The 16,020-nt window shown below is 38.5% G+C and overlaps 1 protein-coding gene across 2 annotated transcripts in view; it reads right to left on the reverse strand.

Annotated features, from left to right (window-relative positions):
• The window catches only part of LOC142400569 (adhesion G protein-coupled receptor D2), a 93,417-nt gene that overhangs the window by 18,907 nt on the left and 58,490 nt on the right, over positions 1-16,020 (reverse strand). Inside the window, exons 24-25 of one of the 2 annotated variants that reach the window (XM_075485567.1) lie at positions 3,312-3,394; positions 1,255-2,875 (exon numbers count right to left, since the gene is read on the reverse strand). In XM_075485567.1, coding sequence (XP_075341682.1) covers positions 2,870-2,875; positions 3,312-3,394 — 89 coding nt within the window. In that variant the 3' untranslated portion in view covers positions 1,255-2,869. Of the gene's footprint in view, positions 1-1,254; positions 2,876-3,311; positions 3,395-16,020 lie in introns of those variants that run through there. The other variant, XM_075485566.1, reaches the window with a different exon arrangement.

Raw genomic sequence — 16,020 nt, forward strand, 5'->3', positions numbered from 1 at the left:
CCTGGGTCCCACAGCACTCAAAGAGAAACAGATGCAGCGAACTTGACAATGAGTGAGAGAGCGATGCAGTAAGAGAGGAGAGAAAAAGAGAGACATGGACCACCCAACAGCTGCGAAGAAAAACAAAGCTGGGTGGAGAACAGAGTCAGATTCGATCAGTTTGGAAGTAGAACGGTTGAAAGTTTTTGTGGTAGCTGTTTGCCAAGGCTAAAAGAAGCAGGGAGGAAGTGAAGTGCTGAAAATGCCAATTGATCCTGGAGTTTGTTTTAAACTGTATTTACATCAGGGGAATTTAGACATTTATCCCACTTGCACTTTTAAATTAAGAGATCAGAATTCTCTTAATTCGCAGAGAAATAAAAAACTGAATGAAACCAATAATCTAATTAAAAGAAAAGTGCCTTTTTGTTTTGTGACATCAAACAAACTTGGCTGTTTTCAAAATGAAAATGTTGCTAATATAAATAATTTCCAACATTTAACCCACCATTTTAGATAAATGGTTTAGTTAGTTTATGAAGCAGAATACAGCATCAGGATTGAAAACTCTACAAGTGGAAAAGCAGCAGACAGTAAAGTGAGTAAATTATTTTTTAGCACTGATTTATACATTTGAACAGGATATCTAATTTCTTAATGTATGGATCTAAAGCACAAAACATTATTAGTTGATCAAACACAAGCAAAAGCAGCTTTTTCTTAAAGCAAATATACTTTACATCAAGTGTACTTACATATCTGACAAAGCAGTGATTTTATTAATATACATATCTGCATGGTAAGGTATTATCAAAATCATGTAACTCTAGATGTCATGTTTTCTGCACATGAGGTTGCAAATATATTGAATTCATAGTGAGGGATATTCTAAGAAATGTGTGATGTAGTTTTAGTGGTGGCCACCAGGGGGATAAGGCTGTGCAGAGAGTTGAATCTGGGAGTCGGAGGATTTGATTTACTCCACTGTAGATGCAGTCACTCAAACATTGGTGAGTATGTGTGAGAGTTTTTGATTCATATAGAGAGAGTAGAAGACAGAATAAGGACATATGATGATCCCTGTAAGTTGTTTTGTTCGGCAAACTCACAACAATATATTTAGCAGAGTGACTTGTAAAGTCCTCACATTTTACCATGTAAAGTGAACCACTTTTGGAGAGACACATGAATTGCCCTACAGTTTAATGATCAAATTAACTCGTGTTTTATTTTTCAATGTTTCTTTTATCGCTGAATTGCATTGCATATAAGGTATATGGAACTGTATGACTAAATATTTTATTGGTTAACTTTGAAGTGAATACATTTTACAGATGCAGGGGTTCTCCAGAGATTTTCCATTTTAATCCAAATACTAAATACCACACAAAGGTCCCAACAATAATACTACGTTGTTGGTAGCAATGTTAATAGAAAAAGAGCAAGGTGTATAACACATGGAGCCCTAATTAAATGAACATATAGGCAGTTACAGACACTGATCTGTTGCATGTTTTTTTGGATGAAATGTGCTTTTTTAGTTTAAGTTACTTACTTGTAAGTCAACAGGTAAATAGCATAATATATGACCTTAGGAAACTACTGTGGGCGAAAGCTGCTCATTCCTAAACAAAACCAAAATTGAAACTGCAGCTCATAAATATGTATATCTCAGAAAAAACAGGACAATTTGGTCTCATATTGTATTTCTGTGAGAAGAAGAAAATGTGTAATTTAGTGGAGGAAAAGACTGCGTGTATGTGCAGCTAGACCATCTAACAGAGACAACAGAGAGCCTGTGGCAGGAAGTACATGCCACTGAGGAGAGAGAGATGCACCCGGATATTGAATTCAATTCAGTTCAGTTGTTTTTATATCACCAAATCACAGTCAATTTAATCTTAAAGCACTTTAAATATACAGTAATTAAATCAAATTCTTTAAAATCCCAATTATTCCAATTCATATAATGCAAATAAAAAAACAAAACAAAAAGTTGCCCAACTGAGGAAACCAATAGATTGCATTGATACTTCTGTTCGATTCAATCCCCCATCCTGATCATTCACAAAGCGACAGGAGAGGAAAACTCCCTTTTAACAGGAAGAAACATTCAGTTTCCTTCTTAGAAAGAGCTTACTGCTCTTCAGTTCAGAGTAGTAGGCTCTGGCTCTGAACCTACTGCTCTTGAAATAATCCTGGATTCCATAAGACCATTGCTTTTTTACACCACTTCTACATAAGACTGTTCTTCACTTTGTGACTATACTTTCTTAACTAAATGATGTCTGCAGTCCATTCCAAAACAGTTTGCGTTGCAACACCATGTGGCAACAGAGACTGTGTTCTACAGACCTTGTTCATGTAACTGTCTGATACAAAATTGATGCACTGTAAAAAAAAAAAAACTCCACTTTACATTTGCTCAAACTGCTATGACATTGTTTAGGTTTGAGTTTTAACACTGGCTATGTTTAAGTACCTAACACAAACCTGAAGAGAAAGAAAGAAAAAAAAAACACATTTGTGCACCTTGTCTTTGCTGTGCAAGCAACAGAGCAAAGATGCACTTTGTGAGTTTCATGAATAGCTTAGATATGTAGGAGTCTGCAGAGCTGACATGGCTACACTCTGCATTCATCTCAATTACTCATCCTTGTGTCTTTGCTCGACAACTCTTGGTTATGTAGTTCTAATGCTAAAGCTCCAATGTACGGCTGGGACACTGTCTTGTTGAAAGGGCAAGAGGAATGGCTCATCAAATTTTCACAGCCTTCTTTGATTTGCATAATTATGGGCAGGGCTGCTTTGAGTGACAGGTAGGTCCTGTGCCACTGTGCAATGGACCTGCATAGGCTCTTGCTTATCAGTCTGATCCGTCCCTTGCATGTCACGCCTGTCACAAAAAAAAAAAAAAAAATGGCAGTGGACCAGAAATCAATTTCAAAGCTTCAAAACAACCGCCTAAATCCCCCTTTTACACAGAGTCTGTTTTGGATATAAAACAGAGTCTGTTCAATGGATTTGTTTATGCTTTTGCTATATTGACAGAAATTATTTAAATGAAGACAAACTAGAAAACAATTAAACATGTTCTTTAAATTCCAAGAATTAAGTTTCATCAAACTAATCTGGATCAAATTGAACTCTTCTAACTCCGTTAAAAGGATAAGCAGACCAAGTTGAATACACAAACCCAATATCATAACATTTTAATACCTGATGTCTGTCTTTGTCCAAAGGTCAAAGATCAATTCTGTGGCCTTTGTTGAATAAGATCAATATTCCAGTGACAGAGCTAACTGTGTATGTGTGTGTAGGAAGTCAGTCACCTTGCTATCCAGATGAGTGCCTTTAGAGGGTCGGATCTGGGACTTTTCCAGTCTGTCTGGCACACAAGAAACAGACAGCTGTCCTGAAGACAGATAAATACACCCACACACAGATAGTTAGGCATGTTAAAAGTCATACAGCATTGAACAGTAACATTTGGAAAATCATAATTTACATATTTCAAGTTAATGACACATGTCAGAACTTTTTCTTTTAAAAATGGTCATATTTTCCGTGATTGTTCTATTCTGATAATTGTACTAAATGTGAAAGAGACAGAAAATGAACTGGGAAGATCTCATTTTATGCAGCCTATTCCAGCTGTTATTGGGCGAGAGGCAGGGTAAACCCTAAACAGGTCGCCAGTTCATGAAAGGTCACACAAAGGGAAACAAGACAAACAACTCACACCCACTCCTACGGTCAATTTAGAATTTAGAATCAATTAAATTAATATGATGGCAGCAATACCACTCAAAAAGTTTGGTACGGTCCATTTCTACCACTATGTAGAGCAACAGTTTGTAAATGTCTGGGAACTAAAGAGACCAGTTGCCTTTAGGAACTGGTAGAACTGATGGAGAGGGATACTGGGAGAGAAATATTGTCCCATTGTCTGTCCTGGGTCTTCTTCTCACATTTTTTGTTTTATAATGTGCCAAATGTTTTGAATTGGTGAAAGGTCTGGACTGCAGGCAGGCCAGTCCAGCACCCAGACTCTTTCACTGTGAAGCCATGCTGTTGTAGTAGATGCACTATGTGGTTTATTATTGTCTTGCTGAAATATGGAACGCCCTTCCTGAAAAAGACATCATCTGGATGGGAACACATGTTCTTCTCAAAGCTGTATTTACCTTTTAGCATTGATGGTGTCTTTTAAGATGTACCAGTTACATTGGCACTGGTACACCCCCATACCAGCAGAAATGCAGACTTTTGAACTGAGAATCTTTCATTTGATGGAGGTGGCATCCAGAATTTCCAAATGGAATTTCAAATTTTGATTTATCTGACCACAGAACAGTTTCCATTTGGCCTAAATTCATTTCAAATCAGTTTTGGTCCAGAGAAATCTAGTGTTTCTTGGTCATGGTCACATAAAGCTTCTTCTTTGCGTGATGGAGCTTTAACCTGCATTCCTGGAGGCCACAGTAAACTGTGATTTCTGTGATAAAGACAGTGATTTTTGGATTTGTTAATAACCCCGTGCCTTGATTTCCATGACAAAAAAATAATGCCTGCTTTAATGCACTGCTGCCTGAGGGCCCAAAGATAATGGGCATCCAATATTGATTTTCAGTCACATCCCCTGCACACAGAGATGCTTCCAGATTCTCTGCAACCCTTTGATGAAATTATGTACTACTGGCACTGCAATGGGCACTGCCAACATGGGACGTGCTCTGTACCACTCGACCACCCCGATGACACAACATTTAAAGTCTCCAATCTAATTTAACAGTAACATTGTGGAACATTATTCTGAAATTTCTTAAATTTGTAAACGCTGTCTTTGTATATTTCTAAACATCTATTCATCTCTACTTCTGAAGGATTCTGCCATTCTAAGGTGCTCTTTTTCTGCACAATCATGCTACTGACCTATTGCCGATTAAACTAATTAGGTGCAATATGTTCCTTGTTTACTTTTACTTTTCCAGCCTTTTTCTGCCACGCCCCAAATTTTTTTGAGACATGTTGCTGCCATTAAATTCAATATGTACTAATATTTTCATGAAATAGTAAATTATCTTACTTTCAACACTTGAAAATAATGTTCCGTTGTGAATAAATTATTACTTATTAGAGACTTGCAAATTATTTCTGTCACTATTTCTTTATTTCATTTTACACAGTTACCCCAACTTTTTGGAATTGGGGTTGTATATTGTGACATAATCACATAAGTATATTAGAGGTCTAAGTTAAAATCTAAATCTAAGTTGACGCACCTATCTTGCAAAATTTCTGTTTCAGGATAAATATTTTAGACAAGATTCTAAACTTGAATAAGGACTAGAAGTTCCCCTATTCATGACCTGGATTACTGAGAATATATGTCAAAATATATTTTTTTCTATTTTCTATTTCATTTTTCCTTTTCTATGTTTGTGTCTAAATGGACCTGGCATCAATTAACTGCCACACCTTGTCCCTCATGCCTCTCAGGTGATCTGACATGAAGCATATATGCATATAGGAATTCATTGTTGCAACTGGTTTAAAACAGAGGCAGGGTTAAGGAAGCTAGCTTTCATGCTGGCCGGTCAGCAGTGTTAACTGTCACCATTTGTCTCTGCTCATCTACAATAATAAACCTAATAACCTAAAGATTTCCAGTTGCCAAACTTTTGATAAGATTGACTGTTTTTTCTTTCTTTTTCTTTCTTTTAATTTTTTTTTTAATCTGGGCAATCCTGCAACCACCATGTTTATATACATAAGTGAATGATTTGGAGTTTAGTTTATAAGTTTATGCTAAATACAATATAGTTTTGCATGTCAGACTTTAAAAAATGGTCTGTACATGATTCATGTCAAGAGCAGTCCAACAATCTGTATATTAAACATCAAAGTTTCACATATGCTGTACTCTAGATATATGGACTCAATCTGTGTAGGTTTATCACTGTCATGAACCCATCTACTCCATCTGTCTGACTACCCGTCTATCGCTCTCCTCTCGTTCAGGGGCTGTCATGGCTGCTCTCCAACAGGGTGCCTGTGTCTGGATTAATCTCCTGGGATGACTGCTGATGTGATGGTGGGATGTCCACCATCCAGCAACCGCAAAACTAATTTCACTGAGTCACTGCATGATACTCCCACCCACCATAACACACATGCATCCACACATTATAAAATATCTCCATCCGTCTCTCTCATCTACATCTAAGAATGTAGGAGGTCGAGTGACTAGTCCAAAGGAGAAAGGTCAGCACCCTGAAGGAGTTCATCATTTTGAGGTGACAGAGCTGTTCTTTAGGACAGCATATGAAGGGGAGAGATGGGGATGAGATGGGACCAGCACACAGAACGTGTGTGTGTTCGGGGGGGGGGCCTTGATGGTTGATGTTAATCAGGTTAGCGGTTATTAACCAAGGCTTTGTCATGGCCAGACGGTTATCATATTGTTTGTGTCCTAATCATAGCAGAAATACTAAAATCACTCACACACACACACCCACATTGATTGATTTTTTTATTTATTAATCTGCCTGCCAGCTAATATTCTACTTCAGCCTGCCATTGGTGGTGCAGTGTTTTAACAACCCGAGCCAGTTCAACACATGGCTCATGATGAGATTGTCCCGAAAAGACAAATTGGTACCAACTGTCAATGGTCAACTTGCAGACAAAGGAAATGTAAGTATTTGAAAATAAAAGAGCCAATCGATTTCTGGTCTGGTGTGTGAAGTTTGCGCTTGTTTTGCTGTTTGTGCTCGTATCGGCTTTCAGGCTAGGTACTATGTGCTCTCTCATTTGGGATTAGTGTACTTAAACAGTCACTTAGAGCCTTTTCTGTCCAATTTGCAACGTAGCGCAAAGCTTTAGGACAAATCTCAGTTAAGACACAACATCAGAAGAGAGGGGTGGAGTGGAGTTCAGTTGCTAACTCCACACCCAAACGAAAATAGCTGCAAGTCCGCAGTTTTAAAAGTAAGAATTGTAATGTTTCTCTGTCCTATTTTGACCAAAGCATGTCACACAGACTTTTCATTAAGACTTTGGGAAAGTGTGTCAACTTGTGAAAATAATAACCTCCTTTAACCATTAATTGTATATTCAGGACAGACATAGAATACAGTTTGTGCAGTTGTTATTTTCAATTTAAAGGCATAACAGTACATGATATAGTACCCTGAATGCAAACAGCCTGAGAGCCAACTGCACAATACTGCATACACTTCAAAATGTACTACTTTTTTTTAATAAAATACCAGCCTGAATGCAAGATATTTTCCTGAAAGATTTGAAGGAAATATTGGAGGTGAGGGGTGGAGGGTGAAAGCTAGGTTCAGGAAGTTTTCACTCTTTTCTTCTTAGTATGCCTCTGGCTTCTCCAACTTCCATTAAATCGCTGAAAAAAGCCAGATGCAGGCAGGATAATCACCACTTAATACAAGGCTATATTGAAAGCAGGCTGGCAGTTACATACTACAAGTTTGGAAGGAGTGTGCACGCATACACACAAACAAATACACACACCCACACATAGACAACTGAATGCATATGATCACATATAGTTGTGTAATTATGGTGCGTGATGACAAACTTCTAAAAGGAACAATCACTCAAAATCAGTATGGAAAGGCATATGTGCAAAAATCAGCACACACTCATACAAACACACAGATATCTACTCCAGACCCAGATCATCTTTCCTACTTCTGACTTTAGTCTTCTACCACCATCCTAGAAAAATGTTAGCATATGGAACCATTTCAATATACATCTATCGATTTTCCATACCCACTTAATCCAAGTCAGGGTCATGGGTGAACTGCAGCCTACCCCAGCGACCACTCGCTGAAAGGCAGGATACAGAGAGGCCGCCGGTCCGGTCTGGTCTGTATGTCAGCCTTGCGACAACAAGGTTGATTTAGGATCACCAATTACCAAATATGAATGTGTTTGGACTGTGGAAGGAAGCTGGAGATCCCGCAGAGAATCCCAGCATGCATAGGGAGAATGTGCAAAATCCACATAGAGGGTCCAGTTGAGATTCAATGCTGCGAGGAACGTTCTTGCTGTGAGGCAACAGTGCTAGCCACCACGCCAAAGTGCAGCCCTAACCAAATGAAAAAAATAATAAATATAAAATGCTTATTTTTTGTCATTTAACAGTTTGACATAATTTGAAACACTACAGTTGCAGGATGAAAGTAGATTATTCTGTTGCATGTCACGCAATGTTTTATCTCACAGTAAAAAAGATTTTTTTAAAAATATCTAAACTTGTTTCATGACTTACTGTGGTGGTTGCCACCTTTTGTGTTTTTTAAGGTTTTTTCATTTTTCATTATTCACTAAAACAAACTTAGAAACTAACTATAGTTCACAAATAAACTACCGCTGTGATGATTCATGTTGCTGCTAATACAGAAGGATAACACTGCAATAATGTTGGAGTTTCTCAACATACTCCTGAAGTTCTCAACATTATTTTGCTGTGTTCATCGAAAAAAAAGTATGTAAATCAATTACTTTTGTTGCTAAATGTAGCTTTGTGTAGACTTCTATATGTAAAACCTCTTTTATTCAACATGTTTTATTTAATTTGCATTTTTCTTTGCATTATTTTGTCATTTTCTCATATCTTTGTCTGTCATCAACACCCTCCCTTTTTGCTGGAGTGTTACATTGTCTCTGAGTAGCATTTTGAAAATGCACTTAAACGGGACAGGTGTGCATTTCTTCTCCCAAATCATTTCCCTGTGTGCCTTTGCCAATATTGAATCAAAAATCAGAGGATGTTCTTTGGTAGATGGAGCAAAGTAATTTTTGGGGTAAAAAATGCAAATTTACAAACTTACATGAGTCAAAAACTGTTAAAATGATGATACCATTTTTTCCAGCTAACAACTGAGACTGTATCAGATTTTCAGTAGATAATTATTAAGGATTAAAAATGTCATTGTAAAAATCATTATCACAATATCAAGTCTTAAATCTTTAATATAATGGTTACTGTCAATTATTTGAAAAATCTGGTTTTGCAGGCTGACAAAACACCCTAATGGGCTGTAACCTGCAGATGATTTAATAAGGATGTTACTTTGCCAAATAAACATTGTTTAAAAAACCAAGCACGTGCATAGTTACAGCCCTCCCTGATGGCAGCGGCCTCTCCCAGCTGGACGGAGTGCCCCACCAGCAGCAGATCAAGGAACATGACAAACAGCTTAAGGTTTTGACCTGGGCCTCTAAACTCCCCTGATTCAAATCCAATCAAGCAGCTATGGGATTCACTACAGTAAACCTGACACACAGACACCCCTACCCGCAACCCACAGCACCCAAAGGATCTGAAGCCAGACACCAAAGGACACTCTAATACGTCTTATATCAATGCCCTGACAGGCCTGGGAACCTTTAGCAGAAGGAAGGAACCTAAACAATGTTTTAGTGAAGGTGAAACTCAGTGGGCAGAGGAAAGTGATCAGAGAGAGCAGGTTTAGAGGGGGCATGACTGGTGCTGGACGAGAACCAGTTTGAGTTTGAGGTGATGGAGGGAATGCTGACTCAGCCTTCTAACCTTCCCTTGCTATACCATTTCTGCTCCTGTGATGATTGTATCCAATCTAGTGTTTTTGAAATACTTTTAAAAACCATAAAAATCCCCACTTCCTTGGATTTAAAAGACAACTGCACAAGTTCAGCTTTGAAACGCACAAACACACCTAATAAGAAAATTGTGACTCCTAATTACAAAATGTTAATGCAACTGTGCCGTTCCCTGTCTTGACGCACACAAAAGTATCCATTCTCATAAATAAACCATCGTACTTAAAATCTACACAAACACACAGAATCATTCGTCCAAACGGACACATCTCCCCTGTGTAACAGCACACCCAGTGTCCAACTCTTACAACATCAGCAGCATCAAAAAGGAGAATCTATATTGCCCCCTCTGTCTTCTTTTTTTCAGTTGAGTGACTATGAGCGGCAGCAGCAGCAGCAGCAGCAACTGCAGCATCTCTCCCTGCCCGCGCTCAGTCGGAGTAAGGCAATAGGTTTAGCAGGCGAGGAGGCGAGGCAGATTTATGGTGGTGGATGTGACCTCTGGGGCCGTAACACGGTGATGGGTGAGTGGCTTTCAACGGTAAGCTACTGGCATTTGACAAAGTGCCCGAAGCAGAATGAATTTACTTCTCTTTTCCTCAATCATCAAGCAGCCACTGCCCTGACCCCCATCCTGACTGCTATAACAAGATCTCCCATCTCACAAGGGCCTGAAAAATTTACTGTCACATCTACTTTTCAATGAGCTCAAGTGAGCACTTCTTTCACCTTCAGCGGAGCAGGTGCTGGTGTAGAGGAGGGCTAACCTGCCCCAGCATGTGTTTTTAAGAGTGTATGTTTTGTGTGAGTGTGCATGTGAGGGAGATGGACGGTGAGACGAACGTAGCTGCAGAGATTTTTGGACATACATGCAAGCTGCAAGCTCCACTAACTACTCCCTAAGTGAGCCCTTAGTCACTCAAAGTCACTGTCACAAAGCGCTCATAAACACACATGTTCAAAAACCTTATTCGCATTACACAAGATAGATGAAAAGAAAAGAAATGAGAACACCGAAATATATAAAAATATGCAATTTTCTAATGCAGCACAGAAGAAACTTCTATCACCCATTGAACACACACACAGAGGACAGGGACACAGAGGGCACTGCTAGGCGGATGTCAGTAGACACCTCTACCGTTTATATTAGAAATCAATCTACCTTATCACATCTCTTATACACACAAGCACACACATCAAGTATTATGGAATTTTTGTGTATGGAGGCTTTCATCAGCTTGATGGCAGTAAAGTTGGACTTAATGATCCTGGTATACTTTTTTTTTTTATATGCAGTCGATAAATCTTGATGCAAGCACATTCAAATTTCACCTTTCTTGCACTTTAGTAGCTGAGCTGAAATCCCAACGAATGTGACAGAGAATATAATAAACCAAACCATTGCATTAGGAGTACATTAGGAGAGATTTCCTTTATAATTTTTTTTTCCCTTAATTGGTGTTGTTTTATACATCGAAAGTCAAATTCTGCATCGTTTTTTCTTTATCATAGGAATTCTGAATGTTAAAAGAGATAAGGGGGATAAGAAGATCAAGGTCAGGTTGGGGGCAAAGAAATGTGCAAAATAGGAAAGGAAGTGCATTGTAAGAAAATCATACAGTAATGTATTCAACCCTGCAGAGCTTTTTGGGGTTTTGCCAAAGCTAATGACAGCAAAGCAAGCTTGATGATCAAATAATTATTTGCTGTACAAAAGCAATTATTCCTATTTCAAAAGATGCAGTTAACAGTAAATCTTATAGAAAAAAAGGAAGGTATAATAACTGGTGGAAGGCCCACTTCAACAGAATAGGGTTTAAATGGTTACTGTAAAAAAAAAATCGTCAATAGATACAAAAGTTACAGTCCCAATCAATAAACTGTACATTAGACAAAAAATGTTGGTTATGCAAACATTTATATTGCCAAGTTCAGTCTTTAAAATGTCATTACTAATTGAACCTCTTTTCTTTTACAAGCCTAGCCTCACCAGCTTGAATAATGTTACCGTGATGGGCCAGTAAAAATCAATGATTAAACATGTGTAATTTTCCAAAGACAATGTATTAAAATTTATTGTCTCTCTCTATCTCTCTCTCTATAACGAGTCATCACATCAGCCCTGGAGGGGCGAACTAGTCTGCGGGTTACAACTGAAAATAAAAGGGGGCATTAAAAGCTATTCAATAAGCCACTGTAAAATTGATCAGGCTATAAAAGCTGCTACGCACTTGCTCCTACTCTACTGCCCAACCACCCACCCCCAACAAGTGTAGGATTATTACTGTGGAAGCAAAGTAGGAATGGTGAAGAATCAGAGAGGGCACTGGGAAGAATAAGGATGAGACAGGATTGCATTTCTGGGGAGGAATAGAGAAAGAGAAAAAAACAGAAAGAAGTTTTTTAAAAGTAGATATTAAACCAGTGAGAGCAGCAGAGATTAGAGTCATTTGGGTTATATAATTCATATGGGACATAAAAATAAACAAACTTGATTTGTAGGTTGATGGTGGCCTGAAAAAGATGATGCTACTCTAAAAAGAATTTGAAGAAAAAAAATGCTGGTCACGCAACATTGAGGTAATCTGCAGGACATGGTGATCCTTATTTAAATGTTAATTCATGGGGGGGTAAACTTAACCGGAAGGTGCTTTTAGGTAAAGGGGCACCAAGATATTTATGCTTTCAAAAGTATCTGTGTAAAACTGTAACGATACTGTATTGTTTTTCCTGCTAATACTACTATTATGATTATTATTTAACCTTAATTCAACCTGGATAAAAAAAATATCCAGTGTCCTGGACAGCTCAGACAGGCAACACTATATAAACTTAATTGCATTAAGTCTGTTCAAGATTCGGAACAATGCCATAATTTACAGTGGTGCAAGGAAAAATAAATTGTTGTGTTTTTTCTTTTCTCAGACTTTTGACAAGAGAAGATATTCCATTACTACTGCATCCAAACAATTATGGGGTTTTACTGGCTATACGTGCATCTCTCATCAACCTTTCCTACCAAAAAAAAACCATGTGGGCAAATTTAGCCCGACAAAGACAGTAAATCAAAATGGAAAATGTTTGCTTCATTTACATTCACCAGGATCACTGCAGAAAACTCTGTGGGCCAATATTCAACATTAACCCACGGAGATTCACTGTCTGAAAATCAACATGGACAATATTCCCCTTGGGCCTATATCGCCTTTCAAAATCATAAGAAATAGGAAGAAATTCCAGTGGCTACGAATGGTGCCTCTGGCTCAATCAGTAGCAGCGGCTTGGCAAACTGCGTTTTTCTTTTAACTTTCAATTCTCCTAAGCATCCGTGCTTCACAGCCCCTTGGGCTATTGCCTTTCTCAATCTGTCCCTGGAGAGGCAGGAGTTATGGTCCCTGTCGATTGAGGAGAAAGGGATGTTATTCCCCTGTCACCTCCTGGTCGCGCCGCCATCCTCCCTGCCCTGATCTACAACCTAACCCCCCACCACTACCACGTCTTACTGCGTTCCTCTCTCCCTTTTCCCCACTTTGCTTTGTCGAAAGCTGCAGGCTATGTCGTTGCCATGGGCTGTTGAGATGAGGATGATGGAAAAATGTTCTGGGGGAGGGGGTGGAGGTGCTGATATTGGTTTAGAGGTGCTGTTTGGAGCTGCATGATGGAAGCAGTGGTGAATGCCTTGGTACCATATTAAGAATTGAATAAAAGCTCGGTATGCTTGCTTTGTATGTAAATGCACTTGTCCAAACAATAATTTCATATAAGACAAGAAAACAGGGATAAAACATCCATGTTATTTATATAAATCTATTTCTACATTAAGTTATTGTATAAAGCAGTCTTGTAAATTGCATATTCACATATACAGAGCACAGTGTCCCTCTTTGCAGAAAAAGGGGTGATGGCGTGGGATGGGGGGGTTGGGCTGTGAGACAGCCTGGCCCAGGGGAGATGACCTGCCCCAGGGCACATGCAGGTCTCTGAATGACACGCTTGATAGTGAAGCAGTGACAGGGTTTAAACATAAAAGGCAGTTAGCTGACGATTACATGTGGTGGCTGCTAACTCATGCCACAGGACTCCCCGAAGATGTAGTTTTATGTTGGTTGGTTGGCTGACGGCTGCTGAATTGTATCAATCAAATATTCTTTAAATATATGTCATACATTTTAAAGTACCTGGGTTTAAATCAGTCTTGTCTGGTTTTAATTGTACATCTATATATCAAATGTCCTAGATAGACTGTAATGTGCTTGTAATGTGTCCCGACTTAAGATCGCAAAAAATCTCCCTGTTTATTTCTGTTAGATACTCCGCATTACGCAAGTTCAAACTTCGCAGGAATTAATTCAAAGTTCAGTTCGCAGATAGTAAAATGAACTAGTTCATGTTCACAGTTAATTCACCATTTGAAATAAATTCACAATCCCAAAATGAACTATGTTAATTTCTTACTGTTGTGAGCTCATCTGAATTGTAATCTTTATATGATACATAGCGCTATAAAGTTCTGGAACATTGGCAATCTAAGCTGATCAGTGCATGCAATAAGTAAACAATAAATAAAACAATATAAAATCTTCTTCATTAATTTTGTTGCCGGTTTATTTCTACTGGCTCCTCTTATCTTTCCTGAAAAATCCTCATTTTTGCACAAACATGGTAGCAAACATATCAATACTGTAGCTCTTTTCTCTTGTAGGTTCTGCCTTTTTGGGAGAAAAAAATACATTCCCTTTAAGCTGACAAAAGTTGGAATTACAACATAAGCTCCATCTGTAAAGTTTACAACACAAACTTTAAAAATGAAAGTGGCAGATTTCAGTCAACATATATTTGATGTTTTAGATTTTTTTGACAAAGAGCACCTTTAAAACAAACACACCGTGAGAAATCATTGCAAAGTCTGGTGGCTTCCGTGAGAGTTCGCTCACATGTGCTGCATCCAGATCTTGTGTACAGGTGGTCATGTAGAGTGGGCATCAGTGGAGAGCTAGCAACTTGCAGCTAGCTTACCTAAGTTTACAAATTGAGTTAACAGATTCAGAGGTCGGAGGTTTCAACACTGGCAATTTATTCAGAAACACCAAACCTTGATCATACAATGTCCCATTTCCATGGCACTAATTTGCTCGTCATACATGAGTAGTAAAGCACCAGCCATATAGCCAACATAGATAAGTTACTATGAGAGTCTATCTGTGTAGGATGGAAGTGTTATATTTTTAACTCAACAAAGAGAAATGTTGCTCCATTATGTAGTTCTGTTGAGTCATGGAGGCAAACCACACTACATTAGCTATTAGCTATCAACTTAGCACCGTTCTCCTTTGAAAGTAAGACTCCGTGTCACAAGAGTGAGTAACACTCACTTCACAATTAAAAGTCTTTGTTCAGCCTTGTTCAGTTCAAAATTCACTGAAAATATGAACATGCTCATGTACAACACCATCTGATGACTTAAGGAATAAAAAAAACTTTCCTCACTGAGTAACTGATTGCCGTGTTCTCTACTTCAACTGAAACTCGACAAACAGCAGACCACTTTAAACCATTAGCATCGCCACTGAAGATCCACACAGACATTACTAAACCCGCCACATGTACAACAGAGGCCTTCCAGATATCAGACTGCACAACACCATTTCCATATTGGCCAACACTCAGCTTTTTTTTCCCCCTTAATGCACCTTAGGCAAATCTTGTGTTTGTGAGGGTCTCTCTGGGTGAAAGAATAAATAAATAAGCAGATAAACAGATGAATAACCCAGAGGGATGGGAGACCGTGCGGCTTGGCCATCCATCATATATCCTATTACCCCACACTCAGCGGCTCCTGCAGTATGTATAATGCAGTCAACCTCCGTAAGCAGATACAAATTCAACTTTTTTCCACCACAATTTGTTATATCTGACAACGCCATTCCAGGTGCCTTGTTGTTTCTTTGAATTATGAATAGATTCCCTTCACCAGACTTTCACTTGTGCATGATAGTGTGGCGCTGTTATGCAGAACAGCTGTGGAAAACAAATTTGTAAAGCCTGGCATGCTTTGTAGTGGTTGGGCAAATATGCATAAACTGTTGCGCTTAAAGCCACTTAAGAACAAGAAAATGGGCTCAATCTTTCATCCTAGGAGTTTTTTCACTGGATGTGATAAATATAAAATACCAGGATGTTACACAAGTGCAGTAAATGCAGCTGTTTAAGTGTTCCAAATGATCTAGGAACTGATTTATTTTATAGCGAACAACGACAAAGTGGGGAAACGATTAAAAAACTTGTCAGAAGGTCATCTTCCAAATGTATCCCACAGAACCACAGATATTCCAATACAATCCACAAATCATGAGGAAAAAAGAGACTGAGAAGGGTGGGAAATTCAAGAAAGGAACAAAGAGAGAAAAAACTGTAAAT

Source organism: Odontesthes bonariensis, chromosome 15 (genome assembly GCF_027942865.1).
Source record: "Odontesthes bonariensis isolate fOdoBon6 chromosome 15, fOdoBon6.hap1, whole genome shotgun sequence".
Lineage (NCBI taxonomy): Eukaryota > Metazoa > Chordata > Actinopteri > Atheriniformes > Atherinopsidae > Odontesthes > Odontesthes bonariensis.